This window comes from Sesamum indicum, linkage group LG6 (assembly GCF_026168435.1).
Source record: "Sesamum indicum cultivar Baizhima isolate 11 linkage group LG6, ASM2616843v1, whole genome shotgun sequence".
NCBI lineage: Eukaryota > Viridiplantae > Streptophyta > Magnoliopsida > Lamiales > Pedaliaceae > Sesamum > Sesamum indicum.
The window spans coordinates 16,905,679-16,933,628 of record NC_142662.1 but is presented as its reverse complement, the minus strand read 5'-3'; the positions used below and the strand labels follow the sequence as shown (position 1 = coordinate 16,933,628).

General features: G+C 36.3%; 2 protein-coding genes across 4 annotated transcripts; one reads left to right on the top strand and one right to left on the bottom strand.

Moving 5' to 3' along the window:
* Window positions 1-118: 118 nt before the first annotated feature.
* On the top strand, window positions 119-13,763 carry NS1 (Class II aminoacyl-tRNA and biotin synthetases superfamily protein). Of its 2 annotated transcripts, none has more exons than XM_088881947.1 (15): window positions 119-621; window positions 756-824; window positions 2,206-2,316; window positions 3,296-3,400; window positions 4,125-4,262; window positions 7,290-7,385; window positions 10,336-10,413; window positions 10,565-10,633; window positions 10,757-10,831; window positions 10,940-11,023; window positions 11,221-11,307; window positions 12,166-12,261; window positions 12,348-12,422; window positions 12,920-13,046; window positions 13,322-13,763. In XM_088881947.1, exons 1-15 carry the CDS (start codon window positions 229-231, stop codon window positions 13,435-13,437), a joined length of 1,719 nt encoding a protein of 572 aa, XP_088738073.1. In that variant the 5' UTR covers window positions 119-228; the 3' UTR covers window positions 13,438-13,763. The 2 variants fall into 2 exon arrangements, with proteins under 2 accessions (XP_088738073.1, XP_088738074.1); XM_088881948.1 differs by having other exon boundaries at window positions 120-621; window positions 7,305-7,385.
* A 674-nt stretch (window positions 13,764-14,437) lies between these two features.
* LOC105164334 (protein transport protein SEC16B homolog) lies at window positions 14,438-23,035 on the bottom strand. 2 transcript variants are annotated; one of them, XM_020694911.2, is made up of 14 exons: window positions 22,897-23,035; window positions 20,725-22,783; window positions 20,320-20,640; window positions 19,528-19,656; window positions 19,323-19,445; window positions 19,041-19,211; window positions 18,650-18,775; window positions 18,410-18,544; window positions 16,953-17,080; window positions 16,766-16,874; window positions 16,379-16,693; window positions 16,116-16,268; window positions 15,709-16,007; window positions 14,438-15,316 (listed from the first exon to the last, which is right to left on the bottom strand). In XM_020694911.2, exons 2-14 carry the CDS (start codon window positions 22,600-22,602, stop codon window positions 14,800-14,802), a joined length of 4,404 nt encoding a protein of 1,467 aa, XP_020550570.1. In that variant the 5' UTR covers window positions 22,603-22,783; window positions 22,897-23,035; the 3' UTR covers window positions 14,438-14,799. The 2 variants fall into 2 exon arrangements, with proteins under 2 accessions (XP_020550570.1, XP_011081258.1); XM_011082956.3 differs by having other exon boundaries at window positions 20,725-23,032.
* Window positions 23,036-27,950: the final 4,915 nt, after the last annotated feature.

The following is a 27,950-nucleotide window of genomic DNA, read 5'->3' as shown; positions in this document are numbered from 1 at the left end:
CTATATATACATATGTTTTGCCCAATGCAGTTTACCTTTTTCAATATATATATAAATAAATTTGTTTGCTTGAGTTTTAAAAATATAAAAGGAAACTATGAGTAGTGAGAATATTTAAAGTGGTGGCTTTCGAAAGAGGGAGTAAAAGAGAGTGGCCAAGTTCTCGGGGTTCATATCCAAACCTTACCAATTTCCCACTCATACACAACACACACTGACAGGACTATAATGGCGGCTGCTTTCTCTCCGCCCGCCGCCGGCACTGCTCTCCGCTTCCTTAAATCCTTCTCGGGCGCTTCCCCACCTCTCTTCTCTCTCTTCAACAATCCGAGGCTCACTCGCTCCGTCGCTCCATTGCTTTTCTTCTCTTCTGCTGGTTTCTCCCCCCAACAACGTGCCTTCTGCTCTGTAGTGTCTGGGGCAGTCGCATCTGGCGAGGCTACGAAGCCCGAACCTGTTGAGCTGGAGAAAGGCGTGAGAATCCGCGAGTTTCGCAAGAAATTGAAGATTGCGGACATCAAAGGTGGGCCTGATCAGGGGTTGAATAGATTGGGGGAGAATCTTGTGGTTAGGGGATGGGTTAGGACACTTAGAGTTCAGAGCAGTGTCACGTTTATTGAGGTAAAACTTTTTTTTTTTTTTTCCTTTTTTTGTGGGTTATTGAGTGTATGTTGGCTCGGAAAGATCGTACCTTTTTTGAGGTTTTAGAAACAAAAAAAGTTATGGTGACTGGAGGTTTCTTGTGTGGTGAGCAGGTTAACGATGGTTCTTGCCTTTCAAACATGCAATGTGTAATTAGTTCTGATGCCGAAGGCTATGATCAGGTACTGCTATTCATTTCCACAAATTTATTCATGGTCCTAGAAAATTTATTTACATTCTTTGTTGTTGTGCAATTTTTGGTGCAACTTACCATTTATTGCGTTGTGCTGTTCTTCAATAATTGAAACGAATTGGTGCAAAGCCTTACCTTTTAAAATTGAAATAAGGCTGGTTACTAGTACTGCTAATTGTTCAATATGTGCTGCAGATTTTCTTCAGCAATGGTCTGTAAATTATAGTCCAAGGTATTAACCAATATGTATGCCAGCAACACAATATTGGACGACACTTATTATTTTCTAAGTTTTAATACATTAACAATAACATTCGGTAACTCTGATGTATCGTCAGTACCATGATATTACAATATCATCAATTATGTAAAGTTTGGATTGTCTTGGATGATCATCACATAATGGAGTTTACGCTTCTTTCTGAGTACTTGCTGTTGTAAATGATTTAGGGACAATGAGTTCATATTACTGCTATTGCAAATGTTTGATAAAAAGTTATGTAATGTGTTTAAAATGTAGTAATAAGTAATAATTTGTGTTGTTTATTTTAGCTTAGCTTTACTAACTTTTAAGAACTTTTTTGAGTATTATAATGCATTTATTTGCAATGAAAATATCAACATACACTGAGATCAGTTTGGAGTGACACCCCCAATGAGATTATCACTGAGACTGCGACTTTGAACAATGGTCTAAATGTAGTTCTTTTTTCCTCTGACATCCTGTGATGTTACAAAAGACACTGGCTTGAGTTCTGTTCTTATGATTGACCTGTGTGTGTAGGAGCAGGCTATCTCTTTCCTTTAAAGCAAGTGGAGCTGTTCTTGAGTAAAGGATCAGTTTGTCTCTTTTCTTCAAAAGACTTGGATGGTAGTACTGAAGTATACAAAACTAGTATTATTTTGGACTGGGAGCACCCTAGTAGTCTTTTGGATATTGTATAGATAAGTTATGCTATTAATTTCTCTAAGGCAAGATATCAATAGGCTATTTTCCTTTTCTTTTTTAATCTTTTTTAGTCGCAAGAGTAAAATTTCCCTTTCAAAATAAATAAAAGCACATACTAGTGGAAGTCTTTCATCCCAGGTCCGGTCAATTGACCACTGTGCACTAGCCCTCTCTGCCCCTGTTGATACAATTCTGAACACTGGCAATATTATGCAAGGTCTGGTGAACATACTTCGCTTGTCGATTTGCTCTTGGATGTATGCCTTACTTTGAGATCTACATTTTGTATTTGGCATTCATTGTTATGCCTAGTTCTGGTTGCTTACTTCTAGGTTTCTACTATTAATTTGTTTTTTTCCACTTTCCTGTCTGAAATAATAATGAATGGAGTTGATCATTCTAACTGTCAATCCCTCTTAAGGTGGAGAGTGGTCTGATTTCAACTGGTGCCGCAGTATGGGTACAAGGTACTATAGTAGCCAGCCAAGGGTCAAAGCAAAAAGTAGAATTGAATGTTGACAAACTTGTAACGGTAAAAACTTCTTTCTTCATTAAATTACACTTTGCAATAATTCTTATACTCGATTTCTGATTTCTTGATTTAGCTGAATCATAATAGTAATGTAGTCAAACATCTTTTGCACAGTTTTGAAATTGTAAAGGTTCTTTCATCAAGATTCTTTTCATATTGGTGCAGGAAGGAAATCACCAAGCTTTCCATGTCTGACAACAGGCATAGCTATGCTTGCTGTTTATCTAGCTTTGCATGTCAATGCACATAGCTAATTTGTAAAGCAAAGTTCATTGTTTCGATGGCATATTATAAGATTAGACAAAGTAACCTAAATTTTTTGGCTTCAGAATACATATTATTCTGATAAAGATGTAGGGGCTGATCCTGGCATATTGTGCGTGTACATTGGGTTTTGGGTTTCTACCTTGTTGTTTGTGGGTTTATGGACTTACTAAACCCCTAAATACCGTACATACAAGACAATTTCAACTATTGTGTAATTCCTTTTTCTTTAATATCATCTTGAAGTGCTAAATTTGAAACCAAACATAACATTTAGTTGCTTCTCTTTTTTATTATGGTTTCTATCAGTTGGTTGGAAACTTGTTTAGTATGATTTTGTAGAAACATTGTACTCTTAAGAAGAAATTGACTATCAGTAAGTATATAAACAAAGTTAGCTAGAATTCTCTGAGCAATTTTTGTTGGCTGTTTTGATTGGTATGTGTGAAAAGAAAAAAAAAACGAACACCTTAAGATCACCTAATATTATTCTAGATTCAAGATGGTCTAACAAATAAGGCAAAAACTTCCAGCAAATCTTCTATAAGTGCCCTGGAAGTGCATAACACAAGATTTAACACAGGCGTAATCCTACCTGGTTATGTGAAGTACAAGTTACCTTAAAGTTTGTCATATATTGTTCAGTATTGTTGCTTTCCTTCGACATCTTTAATGATCATAGAACTATTTGTTTCACTAATTCATTTTCATGTAGGTTGGTACAAGTGATCCTTCTTTCCCTATCCAGAAGAAAAGGGTCAGCAGAGAGTTTCTAAGAACTAAGGCTCATCTTCGTCCAAGAACAAATACCTTTGGTGCGGTAGGACACATCTTCACTTTTAAAGGGGACAAATGAAGAATCCATATTGGGGATCGAGAATGATAGATTCTTTTTCTTATTATTTCTTATCTTTCTTTTTTTCTGGGCCCTTCCCAATATATAACTCTCTTCATGCATCGGTTCCTCTAAGTATCAATGTGTTTTGAGAATGGAACCAGACTACTAGCCCCATGTTTGACCTTTTCTATTAGCCCAGGCTTTGTCAGAATTGACGTAGTAAATTATGGTGCTGTATTTGCATTAGGCTGGGAAAGATTGTCAGTTGAAAAGTTGAAATATTTGTGAGATCATCTGCGCTTTTTTACTGTACCAGCCTTCAAACTTCAGCTCCCAACTCCAGAAAACTTATGATATCCCTTCAAATGTAGGGAATTACTAATGTATGGCTGCTTGTGCTTTCTTTTTCTCTTCTCAAAATTTACCCTCGACACTACAGATTTTGCTGTTAATCACTTGTTCATTATGGTATACTTAGTAGACAGTTAATTTTGACTTACATTACCTTGGTGAACCTCATTCTCTAGGTGAGATGATATTTTTATTTTACATCCTCCTTTTTCTGATATGTATTATTTTTCTTGCTCTATTTATCCAACTTTTTACATTAATTTTCTTCTTCCATTGCTATGGACACTATTTGTCCTCAAGATGTTCTTTCTTTTAGTCAGTAATTAATAGATATTTATTTCCACATTTGGCTTAGGTTTCAAGGGTGAGGAACGCTTTGGCATATGCAACACACAAATTTTTTCAAGAAAATGGCTTCGTTTGGCTCTCAAGCCCAATAATTACTGCTTCAGATTGTGAAGGAGCTGGTGAACAATTTTGCGTAACAACCTTGGTATGTTGTTTATGAAGAGCAAGTTTTCAAAAAAGTTTCTTTCTTAAGCTTGCATTTGATGCTTATAAGTGCTCCACCTTGTGATGCTGCATACTTGAATTATTTGCCTCCTCCGTATCCCTTCCCTGTCGAAGCATCATCATATAACACTTGTTTTTCCATCTCGTTCTTTCACTTCAATTAATTTTTATATCAGGTGTAGGTGGAGAAGGGGTGCAGTGATTTTCCAAAATACATCCATATTCCATGGCCGTCTTTTAGAATGTTTAGATTTGTTAATTGCTAAATTTTTTCATGATGGCTCCATTTCATTCTTCCCAATAATTTTGAATTTTCTGTTGTTCGTAGATAAGGTCTATAACACTATAGCCCCAATAGAAGCTTTTGCAAATCATCCTATATGCATCAACTCCCATTTCCACTACCTCGTGCAACTCTACCCCATTTAGTTGCAATAACTTGAACTTGAGTAGTTTTTGGATTAAAGGCAATTTTGGTCCCCTAACTTCAGGTAATTCTCATTTTAGTCCCGTAACTTACTAGGGTTCCATTTTAGTCCTCTATAACTTAAAAAAGGGGGAAATTATTTAAAAAATGTAGGAAAAAAAATTAAGAAAGTGAGGTTCTTTTAAAACCTTTAGAAAAGTAAGTGGCACCGTGGTGATTAACCGGGTTGGCTAACCGGGGTGACATTGTTTTTAAAAAAAAAATTTTTTTTAATGAGCCACCGCGGTGGATGACCGCGGTGGCTCAATATATTTAAAAAAAAAAAAAAATTTAATGAGCCACCGCGGTGACTGACCGCGGTGGCTCCTATATTACCAAAACAAAAAAATTGTTTAGTTGTTAATTGCCAATTCACATTGAATTGAATGTGAATTGGCAATTAACATTTGTTGGCCCAATTCACAAATGATTTATTATTTATTTTTTATAAATTAATTATATTTAATTAATTTTTAAAATTATATTAATTTTAAAAATATAATGAAACATACAAATGTAATAGTGTATATATTTTTTTATACAATTTTAAAAAAATACAATGAACCATACTGATAAGTTTGCGACAGTGTTGGAACCCTTCGATTGAAACCTAAGGCCAGATTCAAAATTTAGAAAAAATGCAAGTAATTCTTGTGATACTCTAAATGTATAAATTATTATCTTATTAAAAAAATTAGCAATTTACTTGTAATTTATAAAGTAATAAATAAAGTAATTTATTTTATATTTAAAAAATAAATTGTTTTATTTTAAAAAATACAAAGATATAAATAAAATTTTTTTATTTTAAATATAAAATAAATTGCTTCATGAATTGTTGTATTTCAAAAAATGAACGAAAGTAAGATGAATGAAATAAAATGAATAAAAAAATGAGCAATTTACTTGTAATTTATAAAGTAATAAATAAAGTAATTTATTTTATATTTAAAAAATAAATTATTTTATTTTAAAAAATACAAAGAGATAAATAAAATAAATTGCTTCATGAATTGTTGTATTTTAAAAAATGAATGAAAGTAAATTGCTCATTTTTTTATTTATTTTATTTCATTCATTTTTTAAAATACAACAATTCATGAAGCAATTTATTTATCTCTTTGTATTTATTAAAATAAAATAATTTAATTTTTAAATATAAAATAAATTACTTTATTTATTACTTTATAAATTACAAGTAAATTACTAATTTTTTTAATAAGATAATAATTTATACATTTAGAGTATCACAAGAATTACTTGCATTTTTTCTAAATTTTGAATCTCGCCTCGGGTTTCAATCGAAGGGTTCCAACACTGTCACAAACTTATCAGTATGGTTCATTGTATTTTTTTAAAATTGTATAAAAAAATATACACTATTATATTTCTATGTTTCATTATATTTTTAAAATTAATATAATTTTAAAAATTAATTAAATATAATTAATTTATGAAAAATAAATAATAAATCATTTGTGAATTGGGCCAATTGGCCCAATTCACAAATGTTAATTGCCAATTCACATTTAATTCAATGTGAATTGGCAATTAACAACTAAACAATTTTTCTGTTTTGGTAATATAGGAGCCATCGCGGTCAGTCACCGCGGTGGCTCATTAATTTTTTTTTTTTAAATATATTGAGCCACCGCGGTGGCTCATTAAATTTTTTTTTTTTAAAAAACAATGTAACCGCGGTGACATAGAATTTTTTTTTTTTAAAATAAAAATTGTGGCACCGCGGTTAATCACCGCGGTGCCACTTACTTTTCTAAAGGTTTTAAAAAAACCTCACTTTCTTAATTTTTTTTTCCTACATTTTTTAAATAATTTCCGCTTAAAAAAGCTCAATTTTGGTACACATTTGGTTGGAAATTTGCCTCTGTACCGGAAAAGGTCACATGGCCTTCACGTGACTTTTTAAATTGGGGGTTTCATTTTTATTGGCTTAAAAAGCTCACGTGGCGACAACGTGGGAAAAAAAACGTGTACCAAAATTGAGCTTTTTTAAGTTATAGAGGACTAAAATGGAACCCTAGTAAGTAACGGGACTAAAATGAGAATTGCCTGAAGTTAGGGGACTAAAATTGCCTTTAATCTGTTAGGCCATGTGACTTTTTCCGGTGATTGAGGCAAATTTCCAATCAAATATGTACCAAAATTGAGCTTTTTTAAGTTATAAAGGACTAAAATGGAACCCTAGTGAGTTACAGGACTAAAATGAGAATTCCCTGAAGTTAAGGGACTAAAATTGCCTTTAATCCGTAGTTTTTTAACAGTCTGAAATTTGCCCCTACCATATATGGTATACTGAGGTAGATACAAAACATGGTCATGAAAATTTTCTCCTGTAAAATGATTGCTAATCCCTTTTATGTGCTGTTTGTACTCAATCTTTTAACCTATTTGCCTGAGTCATAAATGGTCTACTGCAGGTTTGGTCTCTGCTAATTTTTGCAAGACAACTTCTACTGATTACATTGGATAATATGGAATTGTGAATATATTCTGTTTTTATGTTGGTGCATCTGATCAAAGTTGCCCCTAGAACAGGTTCCAACCTCCAGGGAAGCTACGGATTCTCCAGTGAATGCCATCCCCAGAACAAAGGATGGTTTAATTGATTGGTCCCAGGTAATTTGTCGCCCTCTATTTTTTCTTTTGTCTAGAACCAACCATTATGCATGCCTGTCAGCCAACTGAAGTTATGCATACTCTGGTGCAGCATCTTTTTTATTATTTGTCCATCTATATTCCAAGAGCTCTTGATGATACTTGTACAATTATTCACAAATATGTTTTAATCTCTTTCTCTTATTCCTTCTAATGCAATAATTCAACTTCATGTGTGAAATTGCTGTTAGTTTGACTACTGTCACAGGGGCTTGCACAGCAAAAAGAGTTATTGCATGCTGTATGGCCTCGTTCCTGCACACGAATTAGCCTTTCCACAGGACACATACACACTTCTGAATTAACGAGTTTGCGTGAAGTTCATCCCACAAAACATGCAATTAAGGCATATAATACTGAAATGGAAATAGGAACACAATTTACCGACCAAACACCAAACCTTACATTTTATTACTTAATTCCAAATACAAGGGTGCACAGCTTGCACACAATTCAGTCCAAACTATAACAAAATGTCCAAGTCGGAGCCTTAAATACAAAAGCAGCAGTTGACGTCACCAACTGCCAAGTAAACTGACTATAACTGCTATAGACTTTCTTGCAGCAGTGTGCAGCCATAGGCTGCCATGTGACAGGAATTTTCTTAGGTTAGACAGCATCAACTGTGTATACATGCCTCTGTCAAACTCTTTTGCCGTAGCCCGAAGCTGAGCACTAGGCCTTGTCCTTGCCAACATGTCAGAAAGTGCCCATAGCATGCGCACCACCTAGCGTCCTGCCGAGAGATCCCGCACATCAGGTACTACCTGCACGTACAGCACCAAACTGCTTGCACATAGATGTCCAGCATCGCCACCTTCCACCGTCGCCTGCATCATGCGCATACTGTTTTCGTTTCCGTGTAAATGCCTTGAGCTGTCAAGGCATCAAGCTAACAATGCCCACGTGAGGCCAAAACTATCCGCATGGTAGGCTAAGCTATGGTTACCGAGCAATTTGACTGGGTGACGTTTCTGAATCAGTGTGCCATGTGCTGCCAAGCAGCCCCTGTCATGGGACCAACAGCGCACCCCAAGACTGTGCCACACCTTGGTGATATCTGCTGTCGAGTCTAGTGTGCAAGCTTGCCGCCTGATGTCTCAATGGGCTAACTACCTCGTAATGCAATTTTGCATCACTAATTATTAGCATGTTTTCCATTTTGTCTATTGTCGAGCACCTTAAGAGTTCTTTCTCTACGAGTAATACTTTGCAATCAGTATACAGTTATTTGAATTATGCTGAATTCTTTTGCATGTGATTCGAACTGAAGCCTTTTGTACTGGTTGAGAACCCCTGGTTCTCAATTATTTCTTAACACATGATTTCATAGAAAACTTCAAAGCTCTTAGGTCTGCACTGGGAAATAGATGCAAAATTAGAATACAAAAGATGTGTAGGCCCAAAGATGTTTTTCTCTGAATTGGATGAAATATCAGGGGCAAGTGAAAACTTTTGGGGTTCTAATGGCACCTGAAAGGTGTCCTTCAACAATTGTGAACTGAGGGAAGGGTGGGGGGGGAATTGCAGCAATCCCATCTTTAATAAGATGTGTACATGTACTTTTCTGTGTATGTATCTTCTGTATATACAATGCTACAAACAAGTAATGTTAAAGAAAAACGTGTAGACCCCAACTTTCATTACTTTAATACTGGTGTTTAGTATGATCTTGTTCATCATTTATGTAGATCTTCACAATGCTTTTGGAAGTGATATATATTTACATGTGAATCAATAACCAATGTGGAGCCCTCTCTTGCTAACCCCATTATTTGATTTTATTTATCAATTTGATTCCGGCTTATTAGCTGGATACTTATTGTTTGCAACATTTGGGTTAAGATATAATAAGCAAATTAACTTTTCTTCTTTTATCCTTTCATGATTATAAATGAAATTTGTAAAATTTGGTGCAGGTTTTTACAACTTTAAAAATCAAAATCTAGATTTTTAATGATTTATGGTGTCTCTTTAACATGAGTTGTTTGAATAATTGCGCATTGAGCCTAGGAAACCACATAATCAATGAGAATCTGTATGCCTGAGATTAACTAAGAGAAGTCATTTGATGCATAACGTTAATGTTTTTCACATTTTGCGTTTTTTTGGTAGGACTTCCAAGTGTATATGATAACTTCTCCAATTTTTTCAACAAGATGCCTTTTTTTTGTTTAATTCTGTATAATAATTCTCGAAATTTTTCTATTTCTGGGTTTAACTTAAGCTTGCCCCATATAGTAAATCCTATCTTCACCACTGTCCGTCGACATGCGAACTCAATATTCAAATATTTGATAACAGTATAAACCACTGGAGTTGGAAGGAAAGAACCAAAGGGAGGATGATGGAAAAAGTGGAAAAACTTGTTGAAGAAACACCTATGCTTGTCATTTCATCTACCTTCATGCAATGCACAGTCTGGTGTAATATATGAAGCAGTTGAGAGACAGAGTCGCCCTTGCTATTCGTAGGAATCATCTTGTATAATTTGCAATGACTGTTGGCACAACTTTCTTCTAATCAATAGCCGAGTAAATGCTTGTTTCTGCTGGTCCATTTTATGTTTGTTATGTTTAATTCTCTCAGGGAGATGGAGTTAGCTGCTAGGTTTCTGTGGGGCTGGTGTGTGGGGTTAGAGTAATTTAAACAGTTTCTTAAAATAGTGCTATGCAGAAAAGCTATGTGCCTCTTTTAGCCAGCCATATTTGAGAACAATCAAGGCTATTTTCATTTTCTTCATTCTTAAAGTGGATATCATATTTATATGACGTGTTGTCTTTGATGCCTTGAATCATTACTGACAGAAAAAAAATTGCTTAAATCCTGCCTGTAGCTTTCTGTAAATGGAGCCAGTTTTGTAGTTACGAATTGTGATTGATGTTTTCTTTGTTCATGTTTTATTTGGCAGGACTTTTTTGGAAAACCAGCATTTCTGACAGTATCTGGGCAGCTTAATGCTGAAACATATGCTACTGCTCTTACTGATGTATTGTGCTTCTCTCGTACCTGTCAATCTAATATGCGCTTGCCTTTTCTAGCATATGCTTGCTAGTTCCAAACTATTCATGAGAACTCATACAGTTATCTTGCAGTTTCTTTCTTTTCATGATCTTCTATAGTTATTTGCTCTCTGCTAGGTATATACTTTTGGTCCAACATTCAGAGCAGAAAATTCCAACACTTCTCGACACTTAGCTGAATTTTGGGTAAAACAGCTAGTAACTTGCATCAATATGTTGGCATTTCTTTTTACAATTTTCTTCAGTTGTCTTGAACAGTGCTTTATGATGCATGGAAAAACCCTTAACTTCTAGTTCTCTTTCTCCAAGATGATAGAACCAGAACTTGCGTTTGCTGATTTGGAAGACGACATGGCTTGTGCAACTGCTTATCTCCAGTATGTAGTATGTTATGCAGACCTATCCATTTATTGTGTTGTTGAATATGTTTTTCTTAGCCTCTCTATTTGGATTGTTAGGCTGCTGACTTGATTTCTAATTGTTGAATGAAAGGTAGAATACATTCTGGAGAACTGCAAGGAAGATATGGATTTCTTCAATACTTGGATTGAGAAAGGAATCATTGCCCGACTAAGTGTATGAATTTATTGGCTCATGTTTGACATGCATTGGTCCATATTTCATCATTGATAATTTTACCAGGCTTTCCTTTTGTCCTTTTAAAAAGAAAAGAAAAATGTTAAGCTCTGTCATTCTTGAGGACTTACTTCATATCACATAAGCTTGGGCATGTAGCTGAATGTTGGTTTCTTCTTCAATCATTTTCTTCACAGGATGTTGTTGAGAAAAGATTTGTGCAATTGTCATACACTGATGCAGTTGAAATTCTCTTGAAAGCAAAGAAGACATTTGAATTTCCGGTATTTTTCCTGTCTTGATATACTTACATTAATTGTCTTTTCGGGATATTACTTTGATAACTTGACAGAGTTAACTACACTTACACTCCCCCAAAGATGCTAATTACACCTCTAATCTCAAACTTCCAAAATCCAGCTGCAGCCCCTATGGAAATAAATGCTAGTAAATGCAAGGGGAACTTGTAAGCTGGTAATTTTCCCTTGTTTAAAGTTAAAAATAGTTAAATAGTGAATTTACTCAATGGTCATCTGACCTTAGATATCTTGGTTTATTTATAATCTTACAGGAATTTGTAATGTTTATACAGTTGAAAGAGAGTGTGTTTGCAGTATATCTCCCTTTGGGTGGATCTTTATCTCCATTTGCATATTATTACTAGATCTCTTTCTGAAAATTTTCATAAGTCAAACCTGATTAGGAGGGATGGGCAGAGATGAAAAAATCTCGGCCCAACAAGTATCTGAGTAGCTCTACTTTGGATTAATTGGATTATAAACTGTTTCCACTTGGGAAAGTAGAGATAAGTATTAAAGGAGAAAAAGAACATAATCAAACCTAATCTAATCTCTCGATTGATGTACACTTGCCTCAAACTTTGTTTTAGTATTTTCTAGCTTCCAAACTAGGATTGGTGATTGGGATGCTCATCTAAAACTAGTGTGAGAGATTACAGAGTACAACTTTACTGGTCTATGTCATTTTCCGCATCAGTTCTTATCATTTGCTGATTATTCCTATTCTTCAGTGCCTTCCAATAAGTAGATTATCTAGGAGATTGATTGCAAGTATTTGCTAAATTTGCTCCATATGGAGATTGAACCCAGTCCAGTTATTATCAGTGTATGCTTTTCTAATAGGTAACATGGGGATGTGATTTGCAAAGTGAGCATGAGCGTTATATAACTGAAGAGGTGTTCAGTGGATGCCCTGTAATCATAAGAGATTATCCGAAGGCAAGATTACTGTTTCCTGGGTAACATTTGTTGTAAACTGTTACGTAACTGATTGTTGAATATCTGCTTTCTTAATTAACTCTCAGGACATCAAAGCATTTTACATGCGACAAAATGATGATGGAAAGACTGTCGCAGCCATGGATATGTTGGTTCCTCGGGTACATCTCTAGTTGCCTCTAGATTTTCTCTTACATCAGATTCTGTACCTGAACTTGAAACCTATTTAGCAAGCAGAGTGGGAGATGTTTTGCATGAATCTATAGCATCTAGGTTGCTTCAGCCTTAAAGAATTTGTTAACCTGATTGTTGTTGCTCTGTGCTAGGTTCTCGTCTTCCATTGTGTGCTATAATACAGTTCCAAGGTCTACTTTATACAGGAATAAGGCATTAGCACGCATCTAGTGTGCTCCAATTGGGCTTATTGGATCATGAGAATCTTGTTTAATAGATGATGTGTTTTTAACGTTTGATCTTTCCCTCAATCTGGTTTGTTGTCATCACACTGCATGCAAGGACTAATTCTTTTTTCTGCTTTTCGGTTATGATTTGGTTGATTATCAGTTTTGTTTCAGATCTCAGACACCTTTACTACATTGTAAGTATTCTCTGTTTTTTTTTTCTTTTCTGGGCTACTCAACATGCTTTATTTGTCAAGGTTGGTGAACTTATTGGCGGAAGCCAAAGGGAAGAGCGCCTTGAATATTTGGAACAACGCTTGGATGATTTGAAGCTCAATAAAGAGAGCTATTGGTGGTACCTTGACCTGCGGCGATATGGTTCAGGTAACGGATTTGCTTTATTCAAATTTTCACTTGTCGCAGATGTATGCAAGTGTTTCAAAATTGCTCTCATCGCAATTGTGCATTTTATTTACGCGCTGTTGAATGTGTTCATATTGCCTCTATTCACTGTTTACAATAAACGTAGAAACCTGCAAAATAGAGTCCCAAACACAAGTTGAAAGTTTTCTCATCCAAAACATTTATTTGTATTTGTTTTTGTTATTATTAACTTTTTGTCAAAATTGAACAACTTCTCTTTACTTTCTTTCTTCCAGTTCCCCACGCTGGATTTGGATTAGGCTTTGAAAGGCTTGTACAGTTTGCAACTGGAATAGATAATATAAGGGACGCCATTCCTTTTCCTCGGGCACCTGGCTCAGCTGAATTTTGATGGTAGACTTCCAGAAGAGGACAAGGTGCAAGTAGAACGACTTATATGATAATTACGTTTCCTAACTGGATATTCCTATTCTGCTTAAAAATTCAGACACTTAGAATTCGGGATAAAGAGAGGTGGTTCCTTTTTATAGAAGCGAAAAAGCAAGGTTTGCCTTTGAGGACCATATTAGTTCCGTACTGGAATTCGGGATAAAGAGTGGTGGTTCATTTTTTCATAATGTTATGGATGCAGTATACCATGGAACTAGATGCAATGTAAGAACAGAAAGTTCAATTTTTTCTGATTATTATTTGTATCATACATGATTGGACGCTCCACTTCCCCTGTTGTCAAATCAGAGGCAGAGAGAGTTCAACAGTTGAACCCCTCAAGAGTGGTCGCTGAAGAGAAATGCTATTTTTCGATTTCCTCTATATTAATCAATTTAGTTTTTTATAAACACATCCATCATTGCATCGAATGAGATAGCCTCTTTAGGTCTTGGGTTTCCCAGGACTCCCATCACCTTATAAGTCTGCAAAGAATTCCAAGAAATTAGAGAGTTGACATACTGAATCATTTATTTATACGAGGATTCAAATTTCCTTCTTCAGGTTTTTTCAGCATGTATGATGGGGAATGTAATGGCAGCTTCATCCCTCACTAATCGGCCTAGGATCAGTTGTACAACATAATAGTTGAACCCTTTGGTCGCTGTTTCCTCTTTTCACATTGAAATCCCTTTTATTGACGAGGAAATCTAACATATCACATGTATCATTCTTCAGCTCACTGCACACAGCAGCATGGCTACCTGCACGTGAGGAAACATGCAATTATTTCCTGAGTCGCACATACACACGCACAAGCACACAATCTTTTCTGCACCACACCAACACCAGTTTTACCAAACCCACCCTCAACAGTTGTTTTTCTCAAATCCATAAAGACTGAAAATAAGGCAGAAACAGAAGAGTATCGCCATCACCCATCTGCTCGCACAATCTCTCAATTCAATCCCAAAAGAGAAATTTCTTATTCAACCGTTATTCTATCAGTAATGTTCTGATTCTGTTCCTCAATAAATAAACAAATGAACTGTACAGTTTGCACTATCGTCATTTAAGCGATCAGAATGCTGTTCATTTTGCACAATGACCAGAGCATCTCTATATAAAATACAGTATACTAAGTACCAGCTGAGATTTAAAGTACAAATGTAAAAAGAGAAAAATTATATGTAAGGGACACATTAGGACGAAGAAGATAATAGAGGAAAAGATCTGGATATCCTTTCTCCATGCAGACAATTTGTGAGATTAGAGCAGGATTATGGAAGTACGGCAAAATTTGTTATTTACATCCCACGGGATATCACAGTTCCACTTCATGTAGATCATCTCCAAAACTGCCACCATTCATTGCCGAGTGAACTAAGGAAGGGTTGTTTAGCGTGGATGACAATGGCTGTCTACTCAATAACTCTCCCAGAGGTTTTAATTCAGCTTTATTTGGACGATGGCTCAAAGAATCAGTCAAGCTTCCACTCCATGACGCAGTGCGCCGGGAATGTATAGGAAATGAACCACTATCAGTCACCTCCTTGTGCGAGAGATTGTTCATGCTCCCAAATCTTTGCATGGTCGTGGAAGATGGAGGAGCAGGCGACTCAAATGAATCATGTAGAGGAGAGATAGAAGGATTTTCATTACTAGACGAAGTGTTCTGCATGCTATTTACAGGACCGTCAACCGGCTGCTCGATAGTAGATACTGGTGTGGGCACAAAGAATTTTGGGTTGACTCCACTTGCTGTTTTAACGGAAGGAACAGAAGGCGACTGGAATGCTGTTGCTGTGTTCCGACCACCTTGGTTAAAGGTATCAACATACCTGCCACAGAAAACAGGGAAATTCTAAATGGCTAGTGCTATGTAATGTGCAGCAAGTATCCGCACCAAATCATGCTTTTGCATTCTGTATCAGACAACCAAAAATCAATTAGCACAGGAAGCCATTTGACAGAGTAATAGTTTGAAAGGATGTCGAAATGCATTCCTGGTCCATGCGTTAGTAATATCACAAATAACTGACCCCCCAAACTACACCAGTAATGCCGAAAGTAAATAGTGCAAAAGGTGAAAAAAAAAATATAGTAGGATCCCACAGACCCTTCTTACTTAAGAATCATTATATAATAATCATGTCAATTCTAACCAGCCAATGTAAATTAAAGATGATCCAGTCAGGGACCATGAAATCATAAAGGTGATACTTGAATTTACCTAGACCGGACACCCATCCTTCCACGCGCTGAGTATTGATTGGTCATGGGAGGAAGGGGTGGCATTCCGGAATTATTATCCTGCGAACTTGGGGTTTTGAACTCGGGACTTCCATTGCTATGAGAAGCTTCACTTTGCAATGCGCTCTTTAGGTTGTAATCTGAAGTTCCATTCTGAAAGACGCCGGTTGTCGGAGGTGGTGGAAGAGCTGCTTCTTCTGCTGGAGGTTCAGCACCCTCCTCCACCCATCTCTTGAGTTTCTCATCGTAGTAAAACTTATTTGTTTCACCCAGTTTTGCCTAGATGAAAGTGCAACCAAGAGAAACCAAGCAATAAAACTTTTAAATTCAAATTACAAAGCACAATTAAGTCATATTTGGGTCAAAACAAGGTGCTTATCAAATTACCTGGCGCCCTTGACGGGGTTTGAGTACTAAACCAACAGTCTTCTGAAACAGTTGCGATCCAAAACTAAGACGACCAAAGCGAGATGTACTGCCTGCTGATGCTTTCTCTTGCTTTCCTGTGGAACTTGATTCCCTCAATGACTCAGGCTGAGCCTACACGTGTTAAAAACCTTAGTTATTTGTTTGTGGTAGCATGAAACATTAATAAACCATTACAAACAGGTCTCCTTCTCAGGCAATGAAGCATTTAGGTTGAAGCAAACCTGCATTGGACTTCTTCCAAAGTCGGGTTCTGAAACGCTTCTACTATGCATAGCCATTCTGTTGCCATCAGCTGACCACGCACTTATAGGCTCCATGGATTGAGAAGGCACTAATGATGACATAGCCATTGTTGATTGACTAGTTGATACTCTAGGCCCAACTGATTGGTGATTATTCTCATTACCATGCAAAGTGCCACCAGCTGTTGGTACAGATGGTGGCAGGCCCCCAACAACACGATGTGCAGTGCTATCGAAAAGGTTGAGCAGTTTGCCAATAAATTCCTTGGGTGCTAAGTTTGTGGAGAATCCTCCCTGCATAGCAAGAAGTTTAGTCACAGGAATCTTTGAATCACCAGAGAAACTCAACTGAAGACAGACAGATACCTGTTGATGAGCTTTGATCCTTTCCTCAAGAGATGAAGCTAAATGTCTGAGAGTCTCAACTTCCGGCGTTCGACCGGTTTTAAGAGATTTTGATACTGCCTGACAGTACCTACATCAAAATATTATGCTCAGCAGGAAACAATGTTCTGACATTCATAAAAGGATAATCAAGGTCAAATATAAGTACTTTAACGCCTCAGACATCCTCCCAACTTCTGCCAACATGAGTGCATATACAAACTTATATGGTTGAAATGGGAGCAGCACAAACTGAGAGTTTCCAAGCACTTTCGAGTACTCGTATAGCTCCGTCCTCTGTCAAAATATACAACGGTCAATCATGTGCTTAGGCTCATACGAGAGTACAACATAAAACTATGACTGACTTGTGGTTGGGAGTGCATACCAGTGTACTAAAAAGAAATTATTACAGGTCAAGGTGCACAATGGGCCGGCTGCACAATGGGCCAGACCGGCTCAGGACTGGCACAGACCAGCCCGAAAAAGTCAAGCCAAGATCAACCCACTACTGTTCATGACCTGTCCTGGGATGGTCCTGGGCCTTGAAAATGGACCCAAGCCCAGCCCATGAACCGGCTTGGTTGAGGCTCGATCCAGGCCCGAATGAGCCTATTTCATTTAATTTTTTTTAATGAAAAATAGAGGTTTTCTTTTGAACAATTGCTTAACTTTATGGTTGTATCATGAAATAAAATTAAATTAAATCACCCAAAAATCATAACTAGAAAAAATAATAGTTAAGTTATATAATGAACTCAAATAATAATTTGACGAATAAGCTTACAATAATAAACTTAGAGATTGATGAATTCAAAAAGGATTCAAAATAAACTTTGAAAAAAAATAAACAAAGACTTTTTAATAAATTTAAGTACTGAAAATTGAGAAGCAAAACAAGAACAATAATGATAATAATTTTTAGAGTTTCAATAGTATAAAAAAGCTACTAAATTAGTTAGTTTTGGAGAATATATGAAACTTATATGTCATGCATTATTTTTATTTCAAAAATGGCCCAGCAAGACCAGCTCAGGACCAGGTGGTCATGGGCCTAGGCTGGGTTGGTCCCCAAATTCCTGGGACCGGCCTAGTCCCAAGCAAGCCTGGGCCAACCCAGCCCATTCATTAATTGGTTCAACCCAATCCTGGGCCGGGCTAGCCCAGCTCGGCCCACCGAATGACAGGCTTCAATCTTATGCCTCTGAAAGTGAAACTGTAGCCAGAGGCAGCTACCAAGGACAATGGACTTGAGCCCAGTCCATGGACCAAAATTAACAGAAAATATATTCACACACTAAGGCATACAGAGTACAAAAGTTATAGTGAGAATTATTGCCTTTGAAGCATTAAATTTACAAGTGATGCATAAGAGAGAATGCTGAAAGAGTAATACTAAGCACTCAACAGAAAGCAAGAGAGAATGTGAAATACAGAGTCGGACAGTGCATGAGAAAACATTTCTAATTCTCATATCATCCCCTTATATGAAATGGTTCTTCTATTTCCCTTTCCTTATTTATGTAGAGTCCCTCCAGGGTGACTGTCCAGTGCCCTAGGAAGTGGATTAGATGTTTTGAAAACTAGAAGAACGAATGCTTGACAAAGTGATAACTCGGCCCAAACCTGAATTGCTTCTGGACTTGCATAAGTCCGTGGGTATTTCCAGTGATCTGCACCAACAAGACACAATCTTGCAGTGTCTGAATATGGCTCAAAGGTAGCTTCCGCAACCAAATAGCATATGTGAGCAGCAATTATCTGACAACCACCATGCAGAAATCCAACAACTTAAAAGCTAGTAAGTATTGAAAGAACTTCCAAGAGTAAGGGAAGAAATACTTCTAAAAATAAACCAGAACATACATCACTTCTTTCCTTCCACAAACAATCTCCAAGATGGATAAGCACAAGTTCATCATCCTTTGTTCTATTTGCAGTTATCACCGCCAAATTTTCTTCCCAGTCGTCCAGCATACAATTGGCACTAAACTGTGAAACAGCAACAAAAACATATACAGCTAGTGACGTCAAGCTTAATAAAACTTTCAGCAGCACCTTCATAAAACATAGAAACTGGGAACAGAGAAATATACATGGAAAAAAACTTCCAAGTAAATCCTCTACTGATATATAACAAAACAAACTCACTGAAACCCTCTTAGGAACAAGTATTATAGGACAATTGCTTGCTTATAGAAAAGGACACAGCAGCAGCACAAGAGGCTTTTATTGAGAATGAACATTAACTTCATACCTGCGCTGGTTGCTGAGGCATATTTAAAGCACCAGGCATGCTGCTTATAGCTGTGCTATCTGCTGAAAACACATCAGCTGGTTGACCAGCAATTAGAAGGCATAATGTTCGCAAAGGTGATCCTGCTACCAACTGGCGAAGTGCCATTTGCTTGACAGTTTCAACATAGAACTGCATATGTTTGTTTTAGCAAAATGTTATAACAAAGGCATATAAATAGGTGAAGAGAAGGCTCTATCTGTTTCATCAACCAGAGAGGTGAGGCATTTTTTAGGAACTAACTTGATCACCAAGTTGTGCAGCAAGAACAAGGGCAGGACCCCACAACTGACCATCCTGCGCACACTGTAAGGCATCTTTCTTTCTTCCAGAAACAAGAAGATTTTGGACCTCCGCAGCAGTGACCTAAAATATGAAATGCATTTCTTATAGATGGATACATTGCCAAAAGAACTGCAATAAATTTGTAGGGTACACCATCAAATACCCGCATTTGTTCTTCGGATGGCAGGTGCTGCAAGCATTGGGCAACAGCATCATATTGACTAAACTGCGAACCTTTCCCTTTAGCAGATGCAAACAGTTTAGCAACTGCTGATTCTGGAGCATCGCTTTCCTGGTGGAACAACAAATGAAGAAACACAGAACCAGATCCGTCAATCATCTAAACCAAGCAGCAATTGTATAAGCACCCAATTCCACAAAAAGCATAATAGTTGTAGGAACAGAGTGATACCCACTCCTGAAATTGTGCAAGTATACGGTGACTTTTTCTAATAGCAATATTCTTTTACAACCTCAAGGATCAGGCAATAAAATTTTCAGATTGTCTAGGGAACTGCCCCCATGGAAAGTTCATTTTGATGCACAACAGTGGTCATTCCGCAAAACTGCATTGTCGAAATTAGTAGAGGAATAAAGCGAAAACAATAGTTGGTCTGTTATGATAGTTGTCAGTGCAGACGCTAAAGATCATGATAAATCTTTTATGTTTTTTTCTCTGCAGTGTTGTTCCATGGAAAACATATTTCAAATTAGAAGATAGATCACATGCCAAAAGTTGTAAACACTAAATGACATAATAAACTTGCAATAACAATTACACAAGATTAGCAGTTAAACAAGTTTGTGCTTGTAAGTAACCATGAGAATATGCAAAGAAACAAGCACAACTATGAAGCAGAAAACTTATTATGAAATATGCACAAGAGGATACGGTCCAAATAGTTCTATGTAATAAAGTAAACCAATACTACATTCACCTAAAAAATAAGTCTACCTTCAATACATCATCTGTGCCATAAGGAGATCGAAGTTTTCCATAATACTGACAGGCTATTTTAAGCAGCGATAGGAGCAATCTCAAAATTTCAGCTTTTCTGTAGTCCATATCAGCAGACTCGAGATTTGTCATTTTCTCATCAATCCATTTGTTCAACTCCTTACTGCCAACACTTCCACTGGTAAGAGGACCAGGAAGGGATTGCCGACACAGAGCCTGGAAATAATTGCTGACACCCATTCCATGGTTTGAAGTATCAATATTGGTATTCATGACTTCTACTAGGTTTAGGACAGATATTGAGCCTCCGCCATGATTCTTCACAAAAGAACAGAAAATTTTAAGCATGTGATATAGGCAAAGTTTATAAAGAAACCTACAAGACAAGGTGCAGACACTGACCTGACTTCCAAAATTCATATTTTCAGAAGTGTTATTGTGTTTCATCACAATGAGCTTCCCACCAAAACCAAAAGCAGCTAAAGCATGTGCAGGACGACCAGCAGACGACCTTCCAGAAGCAGAAGCATAGGAGATTTGAGCACTCTGAATCTGTGAAAAGTTGAGTGGATTTTGATTGCTGTAGTAGTCATTCAGAAAATGGTTTTGGTCATTTTGATTGATTTGTGAATCGCTGAAATGTGGACCCAAGTTCCGACCAACCGAATGTGAAGCCATGGAAAAGTCGTTCTGACCTCGACTTAGATTCTCATAATATGAACCTTTTACCCCAGATATCTGTTGACTTCCATGAGCACTCACAGAAACATTTTCGCCATAGTGATTTTCGGTTATGTGGTTTTCACTGTATGGTAAAGTAGCTTCACTACTGGCAACAGTTTCTGGTAGCCACATTCTGGAGCTCTGTTGATTGTAGTTGCTGACTGATCCGGCATTCATATCTTGACCTTGGCTACCAAAGCCTTGAGAAACGTAATTATTACCTTGATTATGTGCACTGTATGTTCTCTGATCATTGTTCGCAGAAAACATATCCGATGTTCCATATCCATCCTGGTTAATTTGGTCCTGAACTTGGGCAGTAGACTGATCTGATGCAGGGTATGACTCCAAAGTGCGCCATTCCTGGGCAATGGTATCATAATACCAGCCAGGATACTGAGGATCAAAAACCATATGAGGTGGGTAACCATTATTGTCATGAGAAGCTTGATTCCAGTCTGATGGAACCGCATTGCTGTTGCTACTCATTTCTGAAACCAGGTTCCAGTTAGTCGCGGATTCTGTAGCATCACTCGCCTGAGACGCTTGATTCAAATTAGTGACACTCTCTGTTGTACCAGCCTTAGCCACAGACCCAACGACAGATTGTGCAGTTTGCTGCATATAAGACAACTCGGCCTGCCCGTCTGTCACTCCCCAAGTAGAAGATATATTAGAGTCAACATTTGCTTGCACACTTGCAGCTGCATCATAACCATCAACCTGATACCACTCTCCAGTATTTGGATCATACTTCCAACCCGGATACTGGTTCTCCCAATACTGAGTGCTATTCAGATCCTGCATATTTGAGCTCTGATCTGCTGCAATATCATTATATGCCTCATTATACAGCCCATAGTTGTTCGAGTAGCCAGCGGAAGTGGATCCATATACATCATTCCCAATAGAAACCTCTGGCCCATTATTCAAACTTCCCCTCACCATAATCCCTGATGCATCACCAGCATTGTCCCCTCCAAATTCGCTGAGAAAGTCTGAATATGATCCAAATCCATTGCTATCATTCTGAGCTGAATCAGCATGAAATGCACTCCATTCAACTTCCTTAACTCCAGGAGCAATTGATCCACCACTAGTCACATCAGACAAACCCTCACCGGTACTTTTACTCACGACTGCCCCCTCAGACAAAACTTCAGCACCATTGGGATTGGCATTTCCTGGTTTTAGAGTCAAATTATCGAAGCCGGACGAATTGGATGGAACTAATGGTTTTCCAATCTCCTCCACGGTTTTCACTTTATTAATCTGTGCAACCGTTTCCACTTCCGCACTTAAATCATCAACTCTCTTGTTACTACCGCTGATATCGTCAAAATTAACTTCACCATTATTCTCAAACTCATTGATACTCAAATTTGCAAAGGCCTTAACCTCATCGGATTCATTCCCATCCGTCAAATTAGGGCCAGAAGATGCCAATGAGTTGGCGACTTTAAAGTCCACATCATCATCATCATCATTCACTAATTTGTCAAAAAAATCCTCATCAGTGTTATCCTCCACCTGGAATGGAAGAGGATTCGAAGCCATTCACCCAAACCCTAACTTTTCAATTCTAATAAAACTTCCACCCGAAAGCCGCGAAATTCAAAACCCTAATCGATTCGTGCTAATAACACCCAGATCCAAGGATAAAACTCACCTAATTCAACAACGAGACCCTCAACAGTCCAAATCGAGCAACATCAAGGGTTTTACGACTCTACCCAATCTGCAAACCACGACAAGAACACAGACATCGATGATTCTGCAAAATTGTACTTTAATTCAACACAGAGGACCTTAAAACGATCCAGGATTCATACAGAAGAATCCTTAACTTACATCTTTTTGTATGTAGATTGAAAGAGAGAAGAGACAGAGCCGGGGGGAGAGAGAGAGAGAGAGTGAGCACTAAGAACACAAGACAAGGCCTCGATTTCGCTCCGGAGGCTCTCAACTACCCACAGAAAACTTGTTTTCCAACCCCAATATAAATATTACCAGAAATTCATTTTAAATTATTTTTAGTTCTAATTTACCAAATAAATAAATTACTATTCGAATTAATTTTAAATTCGTCATCACATTTAAAATTGTATGTTAACTTAATCTGATTAGTTTACGAGGTGAAACCAAACATATTTTTTTAATATTAGTACAAATTAAATTTTATACGCAATCAAATTATGACACATGAATAATATCATATTAAATAATCAATTTCTATATATGTTTTGGAATATAATCAAATTTAATTTATAAAGTAAACAGTTAACTAATTCTTATTAATATATATTTTTTTATCAATCAAATGTCAAATTAAGAAAAACAGCTCATGTTCTCGAAACTCGGCAAAAAATCCTTATTAATTAAATAGGTAAAAAAACTCTGTGAAATTTTAAACTTTGCTCATTTTCCACTGTCGTTAGACCAATTTAATGGCGTTAACTTATAATAAAAAGCCCAATTTTACACTTATGGCTAACTGTTGTAAAAAACAAAGGGTGAACTTCCACTTTGACTGAAAAAGAAAAGAGAGAGAGAGAGAGAGAGAGAGAATTCAGATTATGGTTTAGGCGATTAGGCTCTGTTCGTTCTTGATTTTCTTCTTGCAAAATCCTTATTGTTTCAATGTTTTAAATAGTTAAGGATGAAGAATGAATTCTATTGAATGATGCGAAGCAGTTTGTTGAAGAAAATAGTGTGAGAACCTGCGTTATAATATGGTAAGAATCTTTTTTTCTTTTTTTTTGTTATTTTTTTACAAAAGTTTGCCTAATATGGTTCTGTTTGTTCTTGGAGAAAATCAACGAATAGAAGTAGTTTTGGCTTTGAAAGTGAGGCGACAAGAACAAGTGGGACAATACAAGAGTACAAAAAGGTATGTTTTTCAATTTTGTTGATTTAATCTATTTTGTAAAATGTGTATTCTTGCCTAAAATAGTGAATTCTTTCTCAATTGGTCCCCACACCCCAACCCCGTTATTGTGTATTGAACAACGGATTGTTGTTTGGTAAATGCGTAGTGAAAGCCTAGAACAGTGGTTTGTGTCACTGTTGGTCCCCACACCCAATCTCTTTTGTTATTTGTTATTTTAAAGTGTATTGAATGGTGCTATTGATTAAATAATTGATTATGTATATTACTTTTGTACACAGTGTATGTCAAACAACTGATTATTATTTGATAAATATGTAGTGAATGCCTAGAACAGTGGATTCTTTCAGTGTTGGTCCCTACACCCAACCCCTTTTCTTATTTGTTATTTAACAGCATGTTTTCAATTGTATTATTTAAATAATTTATTATTTTTGTATGTGATAAAGGGTGTGGGGCAGGTTGTTCTTCTGTCCCCACACCTTGTAAATATAATAAGACCCAATGTTTTGTAAAGTTATTATGTTTTGATTTAAATATGAATAGATATGGTACTGGTTATATTTTTGTACCCAGTTGTGTATGTTGGAAATATTTTTTGTTTGATATATTTAATTATAAAAATGGTGTGGGCTGATTTTGCTAATTTTGATGTGTGGGTTGATGGAGCCATTGAATGGGTGCCTAGAATTAAGTATGTAGGCGGTATTAGAGTGTGGTTCCCTAATGTATATAGAGAAAGATTGTATTTTAGGGATTTATTGAATATGTATGTTATAGCATATCATTGTTTATCTAGATACACTTTAGATAATGGGATTAGGATATTGAAAGGGGAAGTGAGTATCAGAGAATTACTAATGACTTTTAAGGGCCTGAGTGTAATTCCAATTTACTTTGAAGAGAAACATGGCCCATTATTAGTTGTTGATATACAGGTTAATATATTCTCTCAAGATGAACATATTCAATATTTCCCTTATAATGAAGAATTTGATCACTTAACCCTGAACCTAAAAATAATAAAGCCAAGTGGTGGGACATCCATGCTGTCATGCAATTGCAGCAATCAGCTACCACACACTCAATATAGAAGACTATGTGAAACACATTCTCTAAAAAGGAGGCATACTTAGCAGTTTACATTCACATGATAAAACTCGTACCTGGTTCGCATGATTTTGAGGAATCAACACTTGGAAAAGTGGTTCCTCCTTCAGTGAAGTCAAAGGTTGGTAAACCCAAAAAAGTCAGAAGAAGGGATTCAAATGATATCAGAGAAATTGAAAGAGTGTCGAGGAAAGGCTTGAGACACATATGTGGCATCTATCTCAGAAAAAGGCACAACAAAAAGAAGCTGTGCAAACCCCTCCTCCCCCATCCAAATTCAAGAGAAACACAGGTATTGACATGTTATATATTAAGTTAATAACTATATTCTCACATGTATGGACACTGAATATAGTTTTATATCTTTTTTCAGCATTAAAATGTTCCAACTGATGGAGCAGGAATATTACATGCAACAGAAATTCCCACTATGTACTCAACCAAGTGTTGCCATTAACCTGAATGAGGTAATTTTTCAGAGTTTTTAATCTAAATTTATACAAATTGAATTTGGTTTTAACAAGTTTCTTTTGTGTAAATCCCTGGTCCCAATAGTCAAACTGGATTGTCACAAAATGAGCATATATCCCCTAGATGCGGTATGTATTCATGTAAACAATACTTTCAATTTGCACATGTGATTGAAATTCATTTCCTGCAGATACCACAAGTCTCTCATTTCATGGCATCAACTCAAGGTTCTCAATCATGAACAAATGAGGTAGATCAGTTACATTTATCATGTATTAAAAACTGTAGTCAAACTACTAACTTATCTTATTGCAAATGCCACAAGTCTCTTAGTTCATGACATCAAGTCAAGGTTCCCAATAAAGGACGAATGAAATAGGTTAATACATTTATCATGTATCAAAAGATGTAGTCATACTACTAATTCATCTTATTGCAGATGCCTTTAATTTTTCACAAGTTAAGAAAATCTTCTTTACTCAACCAATAACATCAAGGCCATGTTTTGTGCCACCAAAGTCTACACAGTTCACTTCAGCATTTTAGGTAGGTGAATGTATAATACTTTTCCTTTGTGGATTCGGATGTCCATTTCAGGTTAATTAATCAACCCTTGTGGATTCAGATGCCCCTATGACCTGCACAAAGGCTTGCAGCTACACAACTACCATCCACCAACAATGCACAAGTATTGAAAATTATTTCTTATTTAATGATTTTTTCACAGTATGTAAAATTTCCCTCATTGCAAAACTCCTAGTCGCAGACCCCTCTATAGATGCATCAGAGTCTACAGCTTTCACAGAGGTCAGTGCTTCAGGCTCCAAGAACAAGAAAACAACCAGCCCTAGTTTCTAAAACAACAAAAATGCAAAATATGATGGAATGTTCAAGCAAAAGTAGCAGTTTCCAAAGAGAATATTGCTTATCCACCAAGCCAACTTTGACTTCCCAGTTAAAGAGCATTTCTGCCTCGTATAGGTTGGGCCCAGTGTCAAGTCATCCAAGACATAAGATACATCATGGAAGAGAGATTGATATTTAGGGTTGTGTTCTTTTTTTTTTTTTTTAGCAAAAGCTTTTGTAAATGATATGGCATTATTTAAGTGTTTTGTAAGCTAACGTGCTCACAAGTCTTTTAGCATTACTGAGGATATGTTACAGTGAAGGATTTTATGTAGTATTTTTGTCTTTTGTATGAGGAAATTATTAACAAACTGCAGCTGTCATATTTGACATTTTGGATGAATTAAATGATTGATTTTTATTGTTTTTCTACTTCTGTGTTTTTTAAATATATTACAGTGAATCAACTATAAAATAGAACATCGGAATTGCAACATATTAGTAGATACAACAGGTTACTACTTCAATAATACTGCAACAAGCAAAACAACAAGAACTATAAAAAAATGCCTCCATCATTCTTTCATTTGCTTCAAGTCTCTTGATATTAGATGCCAAATCCTTGTATGTAGATAGTACTTATGCAAAATTGTCCTCCATTTTCACCTGCCTGGATTGAAACTCTTCTTTGAATTTAGCAAACTGCATTGACATTGGCTGTGAGAATTTTTCAGAAATACTAACAGGATCCAACTAACAAAAACAAGTTACATTCGTTTGTTCTATAATTATAAAGCAATTTTTCTTCACTTTCTTTGCTTAGACCTGCAACTCTAATTGCGGCATTGTTTTGACAGTAACACTTTGGATTTCTATATCGTAAATCAATTTTTTCATCTTTAGAGGCGAATTTTCTAGAATCAAATGACATCCTACAAAAGTAACTGCAAATAAAATCATAAACGACTATTGAACGAAATAAAAAAATATTAAATAATTAATTTGAAGCATCTTTCACCTGAAAGAAAAAATTAATTTTGCAGCAGCTCGACCCTATTTTGGTGTAATGTATTTGTGGGAGGATGTTAAGTGATATATGTAATGAGACCAACAAATAATGGTTAAAACTGAAAGTGGGTAAAGAAACATCCATCTTCTCAATTCAATCGCATGTGTAACACTTCTATCAGGCTTGGCTGAGGGGGTACTTTTTGCAAGGTTTCAAAATTCACGTGGTCTTTTATGGTGATTGATTTAGCATAGCTAAGTTTTGTACAATTTTAGCATAACATAGGGGGGTGTTATGCAATTTTTCCATCAAATTATTATATTTTTGCCAAGTAAAATCATATATTTCAAATTAAGCAAGTGCAAGTTTGTGATTTAGTAATTACATTATACATTGTAAAGAAAATAAATGTCAAATAAATTATGAAGGGCCAATCAAATTGTTCCACTCCAAATAAATATGATAAAGTCTTCTGTCGTACAACTATAAATATGAGGAGTTTTCGACAAGCGAAAAAAGACACAAACTAAGATACAATCAGAAAAAATTTCAAGATCCTTTTTAGCCGAATTCAAGGATATC

Bases quoted from the DNA above. Each gene is read 5' to 3' on its own strand.
- NS1 (XM_088881947.1), top strand. From the start codon at position 229: ATGGCGGCTGCTTTCTCTCCGCCCGCCGCCGGCACTGCTCTCCGCTTC. The intron at 10,832-10,939 runs GTATGTTATGCA...GTTGAATGAAAG, and splicing joins CTGCTTATCTCCAGTATGTA to GTAGAATACATTCTGGAGAA. The intron at 11,024-11,220 runs GTATGAATTTAT...TTTTCTTCACAG, and splicing joins GAATCATTGCCCGACTAAGT to GATGTTGTTGAGAAAAGATT.
- LOC105164334 (XM_020694911.2), bottom strand. From the start codon at position 22,602: ATGGCTTCGAATCCTCTTCCATTCCAGGTGGAGGATAACACTGATGAG. The intron at 16,875-16,952 runs GTACTTATATTT...ATTTTGATGTAG, and splicing joins AGGATGTCTGAGGCGTTAAA to GTACTGTCAGGCAGTATCAA. The intron at 15,317-15,708 runs GTAAATTCAAGT...TTTCTGTGGCAG, and splicing joins AGGATGGGTGTCCGGTCTAG to GTATGTTGATACCTTTAACC.